The sequence below is a fragment of the Ictalurus furcatus genome, chromosome 5, assembly GCF_023375685.1.
Source record: "Ictalurus furcatus strain D&B chromosome 5, Billie_1.0, whole genome shotgun sequence".
In the NCBI taxonomy this organism is placed as follows: Eukaryota; Metazoa; Chordata; class Actinopteri; order Siluriformes; family Ictaluridae; genus Ictalurus; species Ictalurus furcatus.
The window spans coordinates 16,492,432-16,504,941 of record NC_071259.1 but is presented as its reverse complement, the minus strand read 5'-3'; the positions used below and the strand labels follow the sequence as shown (position 1 = coordinate 16,504,941).

Here is a 12,510-nt window from a genome sequence, read left to right as displayed (position 1 = left end):
GAGGCGAGCTTGTCAGAATATAGGGAGGAAAAACAACTCCATTCGAACACACCTCAAATTTAAATATGCCAAAAGTTTTAAAAATGCGCTGCATTTAAACTTGTTCTTAACAATGAAGTGTGACCGAGAAGGGACCGTTTTTGTTATTGAGCGATGTTATGCTGTAGTTAATTACAAATACGGCAACAAACACCACAGTCGTAAGTGATAATTGTTTTTTTTATTATTATTATTATTATTTTTTTATTTATATATACAGTGAGGGAAAAAAGTATTTGATCCCCTGCTGATTTTGTACGTTTGCCCACTGACAAAGAAATGATCAGTCTATAATTTTAATGGTAGATTTATTTGAACAGTGAGAGAAAGAATAACAACAAAAAAATCCAGAAAAAACGCATGTCAAAAATGTTATAAATTGATTTGCATTTTAATGAGGGAAATATGTATTTGACCCCTCTGCAAAACATGACTTAGTACTTGGTGGCAAAACCCTTGTTGGCAATCACAGAGGTCAGACGTTTCTTGTAGTTGGCCACCAGGTTTGCACACATCTCAGGAGGGATTTTGTCCCACTCCTCTTTGCAGATCTTCTCCAAGTCATTAAGGTTTCGAGGCTGACGTTTGGCAACTCGAACCTTCAGCTCCCTCCACAGATTTTCTATGGGATTAAGGTCTGGAGACTGGCTAGGCCACTCCAGGACCTTAATGTGCTTCTTCTTGAGCCACTCCTTTGTTGCCTTGGTCATGTGTTTTGGGTCATTGTCATGCTGGAATACCCATCCACGACCCATTTTCAATGCCCTGACTGAGGGAAGGAGGTTCTCACCCAAGATTTGACAGTATATGGCCCCGTCCATCGTCCCTTTGATGCGATGAAGTTGTCCTGTCCCCTTAGCAGAAAAACACCCCCAAAGCATAATGTTTCCACCTCCATGTTTGATGGTGGGGATGGTGTTCTTGGGGTCATAGGCAGCATTCCTCCTCCTCCAAACACGGCGAGTTGAGTCGATGCCAAAGAGCTCCATTTTGGTCTCATCTGACCACAACACTTTCACCCAGTTGTCCTCTGAATCATTCAGATGTTCATTGGCAAACTTCAGACGGGCATGTATATGTGCTTTCTTGAGCAGGGGGACCTTGCGGGCGCTGCAGGATTTCAGTCCTTCACGGCGTAGTGTGTTACCAATTGTTTTCTTGGTGACTATGGTCCCAGCTGCCTTGAGATCATTGACAAGATCCTCCCATGTAGTTCTGGGCTGATTCCTCACTGTTCTCATGATCATTGCAACTCCACGAGGTGAGATCTTGCATGGAGCCCCAGGCCGAGGGAGATTGACAGGTCTTTTGTGTTTCTTCCATTTGCGAATAATCGCACCAACTGTTGTCACCTTCTCACCAAGCTGCTTGGCAATGGTCTTGTAGCCCATTCCAGACTTGTGTAGGTCTACAATCTTGTCCTTGACGTCCTTGGAGAGCTCTTTGGTCTTGGCCATGGTGGAGAGTTTGGAATCTGATTGATTGATTGCTTCTGTGGACAGGTATCTTTTATACAGGTAACAAGCTGAGATTAGGAGCACTGCCTTTAAGAGTGTGCTCCTAATCTCAGCTCGTTACCTGTATAAAAGACACCTGGGAGCCAGAAATCTTTCAGATTGAGAGGGGGTCAAATACTTATTTCCCTCATTAAAATGCAAATCAATTTATAACATTTTTGACATGCGTTTTTCTGGATTTTCTTGTTGTTATTCTGTCTCTCACTGTTCAAATAAACCTACCATTAAAATTATAGACTGATCATTTCTTTGTCAGTGGGCAAACGTACAAAATCAGCAGGGGATCAAATACTTCTTTCCCTCACTGTATATATAATAGCATTAGACTGAGTTATTAGCTGAAGCAGCGAAGCTATTGAGTTGGATAGCTGTGTTACCTAACTATATTTACACGCACTTGGGCTATGGCCTTCACTAGTAGATTGGTCTGGTAGAAAATTCTGTAATAAAAAAAATTAATTATTATTACCTTTTAACTTATAAGGTCTTATAATAACACCGTATAAACAACATTTAATCGAGGTGCATAAAAATACTTATACTAATTAATACTGTTAATTAATATAATGTTTAATTACTATTAGTATACTTCTATCTGTCTGCTGCTGTAATAGGTGAATTTCCCTCTGAGATAATTAAATCTATCTATCTAACTAACTCATAAATAAATAAATGCTTGGTATACACTTCTTGTTTTCCAGGGAACAATCCAGTGATGGCATTTAAAGGAGCCAAGAAAACTTTTGCAAATAAACTAGGATTTAAAAGCAGTGGTTCAAAGGCTGTAGGAGCTGAGCTTGAGAAGCTGAAGAAGGAAAAGGCCCAGCTGAAGATGACTTTGGATGAAATGTCAAAACAAAATGGAAGGCATCATCCTGCACATCCTGATTCAGATAAAGCCAAGCTGCTGGAGGTGAGTCTCTTTTTGTCTGTAGAATTCAGACTTTGAACGACGCACCCCGAGGAACTCAACCGAGTCCCATTTTGTGCCCCAGAGAATTTTGTCACTGAGGGAGAGAAACACACAGCAGCTGCTCACTAAAGAACAGGAGATCTCCATCATGAGGCAACAGCTGCAGGCTGAAGGTGGAGAGGTGGTGGCCTCGCTGCAGAACCAGCTGGATCAGAAGAGTGTTACAATGGTACCTGTCAAGGGGTGTGATATATTAGGCAGCAAGTGAACAGTCAGATTTCGGAGTGTTGGAAACAGGAAAAATGGGTAAGCGTAAGTATCTGAGCAACTTTGACAAGGGCCAAATTATGAGGGTTAGAAGTGGACCATGGAGCATTGGAAGAAGGTGGCCTGGTCTGATGAATCATGTTTTCTTTTACATCATGTGGACGGCCTTGTGTGTGCGTCGCTTACCTAGAGAAGATAGAGAAGAGATGGCACCAGGATGCAGGAAGAAGGCAAGCTGACTGAGGCAGTGTGATGCTCTGAGCAGAATTTTCTGCTGGGAAACCTTGGGTCCTGGCATTCATGTGGATGTTGCTTTGACACGTACCACTTACCTAAATACTGTTGCAGACCAAGTACACCCCTTCATGGCAACGGTATTGCCTAATGACAGTGGCCTCTTTCAGCAGGATAATGTGTCCTGCCACACTGTAAAAATTGTTCAGGAATGGTTTGAAGAACATGACCTAGAGTTCATGCTGTTGAATTGGCCACCAAATCCCCCAGATCTCAGTCTGATCTCATCATGTTTGGGATGTGCTGGACAAACTAGTCTAATTCATGGAGGCCCCACCTTGCAACTTACAGGACTTAAAGGATCTGGTGCTAATGTCTTGGTGCCAGATACCACAGCACACCTTCAGTGGTCTTGTGGAGTCCATGCCTCGATGAGCCAGAGCTGTTTTGGCAGCACAATGGGGACCTACACAATATTAGGCAGGTGGTTTTAATGTTCCTACTGATCGGTGTACATTCTACAGGCATGAGCAAAGACTTGTGGATTGTGCTAATATCAAGTGGTACATTTAGAGACACATTTATAGTTAGAAGAAATAATTACGTTAGTAGCTGATTGTGCTACTTCTGTGTTTTGTTATGGTTTAAATCCAGTTTGAAATTATTCAACTGTTTTTTTAATGTTTTTTTTAATCTTCATAAATGTCTCAGTATAACTTTAGTTCGCAGGTTTTTTAGGGGTCCCCCCAGAACACCTGTTCACTTTATTTATATTTATCACATCATATTCGTAGAAGGAGGCACAGTGGCGCAGCCTCACTGATCCAGGATCCCTGGCTTGATCCTGAGCTCAAGTTACTGTTTGTATGCATGTTTTCCACAGGTCCACCTTGGTTTTCTCTGGGTTCTCCTGTTTCTCTGAAAAACAAACCAGTAGGTAGATTAGCTATGCTAAAATTGCCTTTAAGTGTGAAGGTGTGCATGCGTAGTAGGGCTGGGTATTGCGACCAATTTGGCGATTCAATTCTTATTTATATGGTGTCGATTCAATATCGATTAGGTATCAATATTTTATTTAAAATGTTAGTTTTGCAGACATGGAATCCATATTTCAATATAAATGCTGGTAACTGAAACCCTCCTACTTGGCTATATTACTGAAATACACATTTACAATTGTTTAATTACTTTTTACTTTGAGTAACAAATGTTGTAACAAGAAATCATAAATATGTGCAGACAAGATAAGCACAAACTGCACATTAAAAACATTTAAATGTGCAACAGTGAAATTCATTAACAACTTGAAACATGTATAAGAAATAAAACCGTTTTCAAAATCCAAAACATGGAAGATGGCGACTTGTTCATGACGAGAGGCGAACTACAGATAATATCCTTTCAAGTAAAGCACGAGCATTAAGAATCGAATCAGGGATTTCCCGAATCAATATCGTTTTGTTAAATTGAAGATCGATTAAAATCAGAGAATCAGTATTTTTTTTACCCTGCCTGTTACGTTACGGGACTGGAGTGGAAGCAAGTGCAGACTAAAGTCTTTATTCCCAAAACACAAGGTAAATAAACATGAACAGAGATACGCAGTCTTAAGCATGAAACAAGATACAGGGCATAAAATAAGAACAGGACACGAAAACACAACCCCTTAGCTTAAGGCTAACTTCCTTATACACGTCTATACTTGGTGAGTTAGTTAAACGTATTTAATACTGCGCGAAGTGCGCAGAGACACGAGGGGTTTAAATAGCTCATGTAATCAACCTTGAACGCAGCCAACTGGAAACAATAAAGACACACCCTCGAACATCAACCAATAACTGAACAGTGAGGAGACAAAACAGAAGCCAAAACAAATGCACGTGTCCATAGTAAACAAAGTCACCACTGTCCATACGCAATCAAAGGGCACGCCCTCTGGCTTTCCGTGCACATCGTGCGCCGCAGCACTGTCTGCAGGGGAGGTTGTGACACAGCCTTTAGTGTATTCCCACCACGCTTCCAGTGTTCTATGGATAGATCCAGATCCACCTGGACTCTGACCAGAAAGCACTTACTGAAGATGGAGGAATGGATACATATTCATTTTAAGCTTTATATTAGACACTGAACCACTAATTCCTACTGTTAGAGCATGCACAGACCATTGTTTTAAAGCGCATCATGAAGGGCAGGTGCAAAATTCCACCTGCACTAAATAGGGACTGTATGTAGGTCTTCTAGATGCTTATTTTAATACGACTTTTCTCAACATTTGGAATCACTGTTTTCAATTACATACAGTTTTTATGGGAGATGCATGTATTCTACTATTCTTAGTGCATAGCAACTTTATAGGTTTCATATAATTCATATGTGGCTATACAAAAAGTGTTACCAGTGCACCAGTAAGTGGACCGCATTTTGTACAGTGTAGTGTTAATAAGTGGAATTTGTTTCTGTAGGATTGTTTGAAAATCTGTTCATATATTTACTGTAACCCAGTGCTCTCCCTGATGGCAATTGTCCACCTTCTAGCAGGTGTTTGTTTGGTTCCACCCCACTAGATGGTAGTATTTTCTCAAAAAGGCTCACACACAATGTCAACACAGCACATTCACCTGCTTGGTTTCTTCTGTGTGTTTGTCTGTTGTTTGTAGAAGTACCTCAAGCAAAGTTTCTAAAATTCATTAATAATTGTTTAAATAGTTTTCCCCTCAGCTATATGCAATACAAATCAACAGAGGTTCTAATCGAATGTCAATGAGTGGGATAACGGTAGCTCAGCAGTTAAGCTTCTATGTTAATGTCCTGAAGGTTTTGACTTCAAGTTTCAAAGCTCTTTACCCCTTAAATATTGTGTTCTATGCTTGGATTAGTCACTTTGCATATTTTTTTTTCCCCAAATGAATAAATAAAAATCCGCAGTAATATGAAAAGTGAATAGTTTTTCTTCATAGTGGTAAAACGTGAAGAAACTGAACAGATGCAAATAACTGATCTTTCTGCTAATATGGTTTTCCTCTGGAGGCTAGCCCACTGTCTAGATAGATTTAATTTGTATTGAATAATTCTGAATGAGTGAGTTTTTATGGAGAGGGTGGCTTTTCATGGTGGATGAGACAATTATAAAGTTGCAAGTACATTAAGATTGTACATCAGATTTGAGTATTCAACAACACTATGGTATAAAAATGTTTTAATATGTGGTTGTAGTTTTAGTTGAAGAATCACATACTTAATGTATTTAATAGGTTCCTTCAGGTGAGATTGCCATGGTCAAGGAGCAACTGCAAGATGTGAGTCGACAAACAGCATGACCTTCAGATTTTCTTCTCAGTTGCTGTTCAGCATAGTTGAACTCATTACCTACCGACAAGTGTTTTATTTCCCCCTGTGCAAGGTTCTGGAAAAAAATTGGCAATGGCATGTTTATGACCATCAGAGAGAGGCCTGTATGCAGTGGAATCTGGCCAGAAGTGCAGAGCTCGAGCAGCAGTTAAACTAAGCCAAGCAAACACTAGAACAACAGCATAAAGAGACCAAATCAGAAGGTAGGGCCTCACCGAAAATCAGTAGGAAGTGATGTCACTTGAGTGAATCCACTTCTTTTACATGCTACGAGAAACTCTGCATCTACAGATGTTTTTAAAGGTCCACTTCACATCTGCTCTTTTTCTCCTATAATGGCAAATTTCATCTGTTATCTAAGCAGTGACAATGTTCTTCTCTGTAACTGCATTATCAATTGGTCATTGATGGTTAGTAAGTTATTCTAGCTGACATGTCAAGTTGTCTTATCTACATGGTCCACAAAGATCATTCAGCATGTTAACTTCAGATTAATTACGCTAGTGCAATGTACAACAAAAAAGGGCAGGGACATTTTTCCTAGAAAAGTAAGTTGCAAAAGACAATCTACAGCAACGTATCAGCCATAAGGCACAACAGTAAATACATGTACTGGACTACAGTGGACAGGACTGAGATTAATATACAGTAGGTCTGTAGAGTGTAGTATAGTTAGGCAGTGATACTTGAACTATATTTGTTCTAAGTTAACGCTTCTTACCAGAGGCTGCATGTTTTGGGGGTGCCCATGTTCAGCATTGATTTTATTTGCGATGTCACACTCCACAATAGTGATTAATGGCTCATATGGAAGTAGACGCTCAGAGCTTTAAGAATTTGCAGTTTTTCATAAGTTTATTTTTTTCCCCTTCTTCTCTAGCCTACTGGGTTTAAATATTATTATTTTATTGCCTGTACCAGTGTTAGTGTGGAGAGGTGTGAATTGTTTGCACAGCAGGGGGCTCACACCCCTCCCCTTTCCCATCATCCTGCTCACCGGCAGCTAAACGCATGATACTCTACACACAGAAACCCAACAGTGTCTTGACTAATCTTATAACAAGCAACAAAAAACGATTTTTTATTTATACTGATTCAAAAAGTCTGATAAGTCAGTAGTTAGCATCACATAAAAAAGATCATGCTATGTACTCCCAATTATCTTGCATTATTAACCATATTCACTTAACTTGAGCCTTTATTTAAAGGTTAATGGGTGCTTCAAGATTCTCTTAACTTCATGAAAGGTAATATTCAGAGGTCTGTCTTTCTGACTACCATGATCCAGGTCAGTCATCTGCCTCCATGCAGCAGGAGAAGCAGCTGCAGGAGAGCCAGAGGGAGATGGAGGAGGAACGCAAAAAGGCAAGCCGCCTACAGGTCGAGTTGGTGGAGCTGAAATCAAAGTATGAAGAGAAGAGCAGTGAGGTGGTGCGAGTCCAGGAGAAGCTGCAAGTGGAGCGTAGAAGTGTCCGACAAACTTTAGCAGAAGAAAGGAAGCTGAACACTGCGGGAGTACCCAGACTGCAGTGTAAGATAGAGGCGGCTGACGTAAGGCTTGAGGAGGAGAGGAAGAGAGCTGCCGAGCTGCTACTGCAGGTACGTTGGTCAGAGCAGTATGTGCAGTACAGTAATGTTACATTTGTAATAAATACAGTTTTTAGATGTAAATATATTGTGTTCGTTTCAATGATAATGTTGGAAAAGATCAAATAATTGTATCTTATATGCTCTTCCAAGCATCTTTTCAGTCCATGCACTGCACCTCGTGTATATAGTACAGGTCAGTTACACTGTCCCTGTTTCACCTACAAGCATAATGGTTTCTCCTTTGAAAGGCAAACTATCTTCAGAAATCTCTATTGACTCGGCATGAAGATCAGAAAAGAATGGCTGTTTTAGAGCAACAGGTACAAGATTTTGCTTCAGTGACCCTTTATAATACCAGATAGATGATGGAACGATTCTCTAAAGCATTTCCAACTTTATCTGGCAGATCCAATTGTCTGCCAGAGACTTTGAGAACGAGAAAATGGACCGACAAAGTCTACAGCACCAGCTCCACAAAGTGCTGATGGAGCTTCACAAGGCTAGAGACCAAATCACACGCTTGGAGTCGGCAGAAATCCACTTTCATCACATGATCAGGCTAAACTAAAATCACCTAAAATCAACCCATACAAGAGCTAAGATGTAGCTTTTGTATGGGTTGATTTTAGTTAATATACTATGTTATTCAGAATGTAGCTGTAGGTGTTATGATGGAGAATCAGTGGTTCTAAACTGACATAAAACCCTATTTAGCAAGACACTTGATCCGTAACTCTTCATTTGTATGTTTATGGTCATATTTATATTCAGTATCACTTTTGGGGTAAAGTTGATTTTATAAGTAAATCAAAAAGTAATTCAGTCAATCCAAATCAATGAACTTTATTTATTTATTTTAATAAAAATATAAAGAAACTGCAGCGAGAAACTCTGTTCTCTGAGCCAAGGTCATACACCAGGCTGGATTTGGATAAGATGACCAATCAGGACCATATCCTGACCCCACTTCTCCATTAAAGAGCTCCAACACATTGGATGAGAGCTTTATGGAGTGTCCCAACTGCAGGGCCTCATACAAGCCAGCACAGAGAGCTCCTTGAACATACTGACTACTGCTTTAATTAAGGGATTAGGGCTTGATATTGCTTATATATCAATATATATAATTGATATATAATTATATTTATAATTATATAAATATTTCCACTGTTTCACTGCTTTCCACTGTTGTTTTTTCATTTAGTTTTGGATTAATCAATGGTGTGCTTGATAGGCTTTTGAGTATTTGCAAAGGTATTGCCTATCCATTAATGTGGAGCATATTTAAAGTACATTTTAACTTATGTTAGTTCTGTTTGGGTAACTGTAATGTACCCAAGTGGCAAGTTTTCTTACCTAGTATTACCTCAAAGGTGTTGAAGTGGCACAGGATAGACTCACTTTCAGTAATCTGTCCTAATGCTGGAAATTAGATCTGTCTTGAATTAGGCTGAATGTGTGTAAATCCTTGTATTAGACCTATTTAATGAAAACAAAGCAAACAATCCAAAATCACTGAGCAAACTCGTGGTCAAAAAACAGGCAAAAGAGAGGCAGTCAGCAAACAGGACAAACTAGGTCAGGCCATAAACACGGGAACTGTGGACAGAAACAGGATCAAACGAGGAATGACAAACAAAGTGAAAACACGGCTTGGTAATGTCAGAACACATGGTAAGCTGAGCTTATACTTTTCAAAGAATGAATGAATAAAAGTCTCTTTTAAGGGTACTTGTTTGTGAGGCTCAACTGCAAAATCCTTCCAGTGCACTAGAACGGTCGTGCCCTAAAAAAAATTCCACAATGCACCACAAAAACCAGTAAGCCTCAATGCTCACTATGTTCCGTCACTGGAAATGACGTCATGTTTTCTGAAGCCTCTCAGCTCGAAAAAAAAAATGGGGTGTGAACTCGCAGCCAACTTCTGTCTACAAATGTAAGTAGCTTGTTATCATTGTTGTAGCTCTCAAATGATTACTTAAACTATGGATTTTTATGTTTATTTGACTTTCTTTATACAGTTTGTTTGAGTCTAGCAACTTTTACATTTTTTATGATTTTTTAAAAAATCCACTAGCTCGTGTACCATCCTGCTTGAAGTACCATGACAGAAATACATGTGATTAAGATAACAAATTTATATGACATATAAAATTTAAATATTTTTAAGTTTTTAATTTTTGGTGATGTTTTATAATGCGAGTACGTAATCGTGTCGCTGGAAACTGAGTTATAAGTGTCCCAATGTGTAGTGAGCCAGGGTCCTTACCAGTGCTCGAACTCATCTACACAATATACTGATTGATGACCTAGGGAGCAAGGGGCCCTTGACTCGTGTAGTGTCCTTTGGTTGCACTTTGCAAAATCTTGCCAGAAGCAGTATGCCATCCAGTATTTCTCGCCTACTGAGAATTCTGACGTATTAGCCCTCTGGCGTACAGCTTTTCACCGACCGTGTAGTAGGGTAGTATACAATTTTGGACACAGACAATATTTAATAAATAGTAATTAATAGTACAATGTAGTATTATTATTATTATTATTATTATTATTATTATTATTATTATTATTGATAATAATAATAATATAGAAGTTCTAGTGAAGGAACCAAGAATACAATTATCCATAAAAAGAAAAAAAAAAAAAACCCACTTAGTGCAAGATTGCTTGTTACTGGCAGGTCAGCACTGTAGTGATTACAGAATGCTGTCTACCCAGCCTGGTTAATAACAGAAATTGCCAGTGGAAAGAAGCTGTTTTAATGGCTTGCAATGTTTGTTATCAGGGAGCGAAATTCCTTTCCTAATGGTAGATTTTAGAATAGGTAATTAGCAGGGTGGGAGGTGTCACTGGTGATGGTATTGAATGCCGAGCAGAAATCTACAAAGAGGATCCTGGCATATGTGTTTGGAGAGTCTAGGTGCTTTAATACAAATGGAAGCCCGATATTAACTGCATTGTCTACAGATCTTTTGCTTCTGTAGGCAAATTGCAGTGGATCTTTAGTACTGGATTTGAGAAATCCCATCATCAGTCATTCATGATAACAAGTATTCATGATAACAGAGGTGAGGGCTACTGGTCTGTAATCATTAAGGCCCATTAACTTTGTTGTTGTTTTTTTAACTGATATTTGGAAGCATGCTTGAACAGTATTCAGCTCAAATAACTGAATTGAATGAAGTTCAATATATCTGTAAAGATGGAGGACAGCTGATCGGCACAGTGTTTGAGACTTCCAGGTGCAATAGTCAGGGCCAGGAGCTTTTTTAACATTTATTTTTATGAATTGTCCTCTCACCTCTCATCACCATGCTCATCATGCATTAGACTGATACATCAGCCTCTACAATATTCTATAATGTATTAATGAGGTGACTTAAAAACTGAATTTGCCACAACACTGCTGCTTAGCCCCATCCATTCATGTGTCCTGACTGAAACCTGTTACCCCAGGTCAACTGCCTGACATTTCGCCTTCAACACCCCTGCACCTTTCAACATAGAGGGACAACTGCCTTACATCAGTCAAGAAATCCATCTCACATTGTAAGAATGGCAGACTCCAGTACCTCATTCAATGGGAGGGATACGGCACAGAGGAAAGGTGCTGGGTACCTACTCAAGATGTTCTGGACATCCTCCTTTATAATGAGTTCCATGCCCGTTATCCTGAAATGTTTTTTTTTTTTTAAATGTACTCCAAATCACCAAACGATACAAAGTATCATTCAGTTTGTTATTGTTATCCTGGTTTTTGATCTGTTTGCTTTGTCTCACTTTTTGAATTTGTTTGTTCTGCTGCTTTCAATAAAAGCACTATTTTGCTACCGCATCTGCTTTATCCATCTGACACAATACAACCTGAAAAGTCCTTCAAATAGACATTTACAGCCATAGGATACCTTATCTTATAAAATGGGATACACAATAATTATAATCTATAAAGCAGCAAATCTTTTATCTATTAAATATTAACTTCAATAAATTATGGCATTATGTACAATGTACAATGTACAAACATTATGGCATACTGGGTAGCACTGCCGCCTCACAGCACCAGGGTCCTGGGTTCAATCCTGAGCTCGGGGTACTGTGTGTGTTTGTGTGGGTTTCCTCCAATATCCTCCCACTGTCCAAAAACATGCAGGTAGGCAGATTGGTTATGTGTTGTGGTGCCCTGCATTGGACTGGCATTCCATTTGGGGTGAATTCTCCCATCTTGTGCCCAGTGTTACATTTCATACAGTTGATTGAGACCCTGACTAGGATAAAGCAGTACATAAAGATCAATGAATGATGAATGTCAACGTTTTAGTGACTATAAGGTGTTTCCTCTAAATTCCACTGCAGTGGAAAAACATAATACTGAAGATGAGAAGGTTTTAGTTACAGTAGTACTGTGTACTGCATGAATCCTAAGTGCACACTAAACAGCTTTAAAATGACTTCTGTACCAATCACATTACAGTTTTTTTCTTTTTTATACATTTTATGTTACAGTAGTGCAGACAGAACAAATGGCACACAGGCTCCACAAATTAAAACTTCTTTTCAAACACTGTTCATGTTCATATAAATGTGAGTCAAATAAAAAAATTC

General features: G+C 39.2%; 1 protein-coding gene across 1 annotated transcript; it reads left to right on the top strand.

The window, feature by feature from the left end:
• Positions 1–2,258: 2,258 nt before the first annotated feature.
• On the top strand, positions 2,259–8,684 carry LOC128608265 (centrosomal protein of 55 kDa-like). Its single transcript, XM_053625900.1, has 6 exons — positions 2,259–2,469; positions 2,552–2,712; positions 7,199–7,254; positions 7,577–7,917; positions 8,157–8,228; positions 8,315–8,684. Exons 1-6 carry the CDS (start codon positions 2,272–2,274, stop codon positions 8,474–8,476), a joined length of 990 nt encoding a protein of 329 aa, XP_053481875.1. The 5' UTR covers positions 2,259–2,271; the 3' UTR covers positions 8,477–8,684.
• The last annotated feature ends 3,826 nt before the right edge of the window (positions 8,685–12,510 follow it).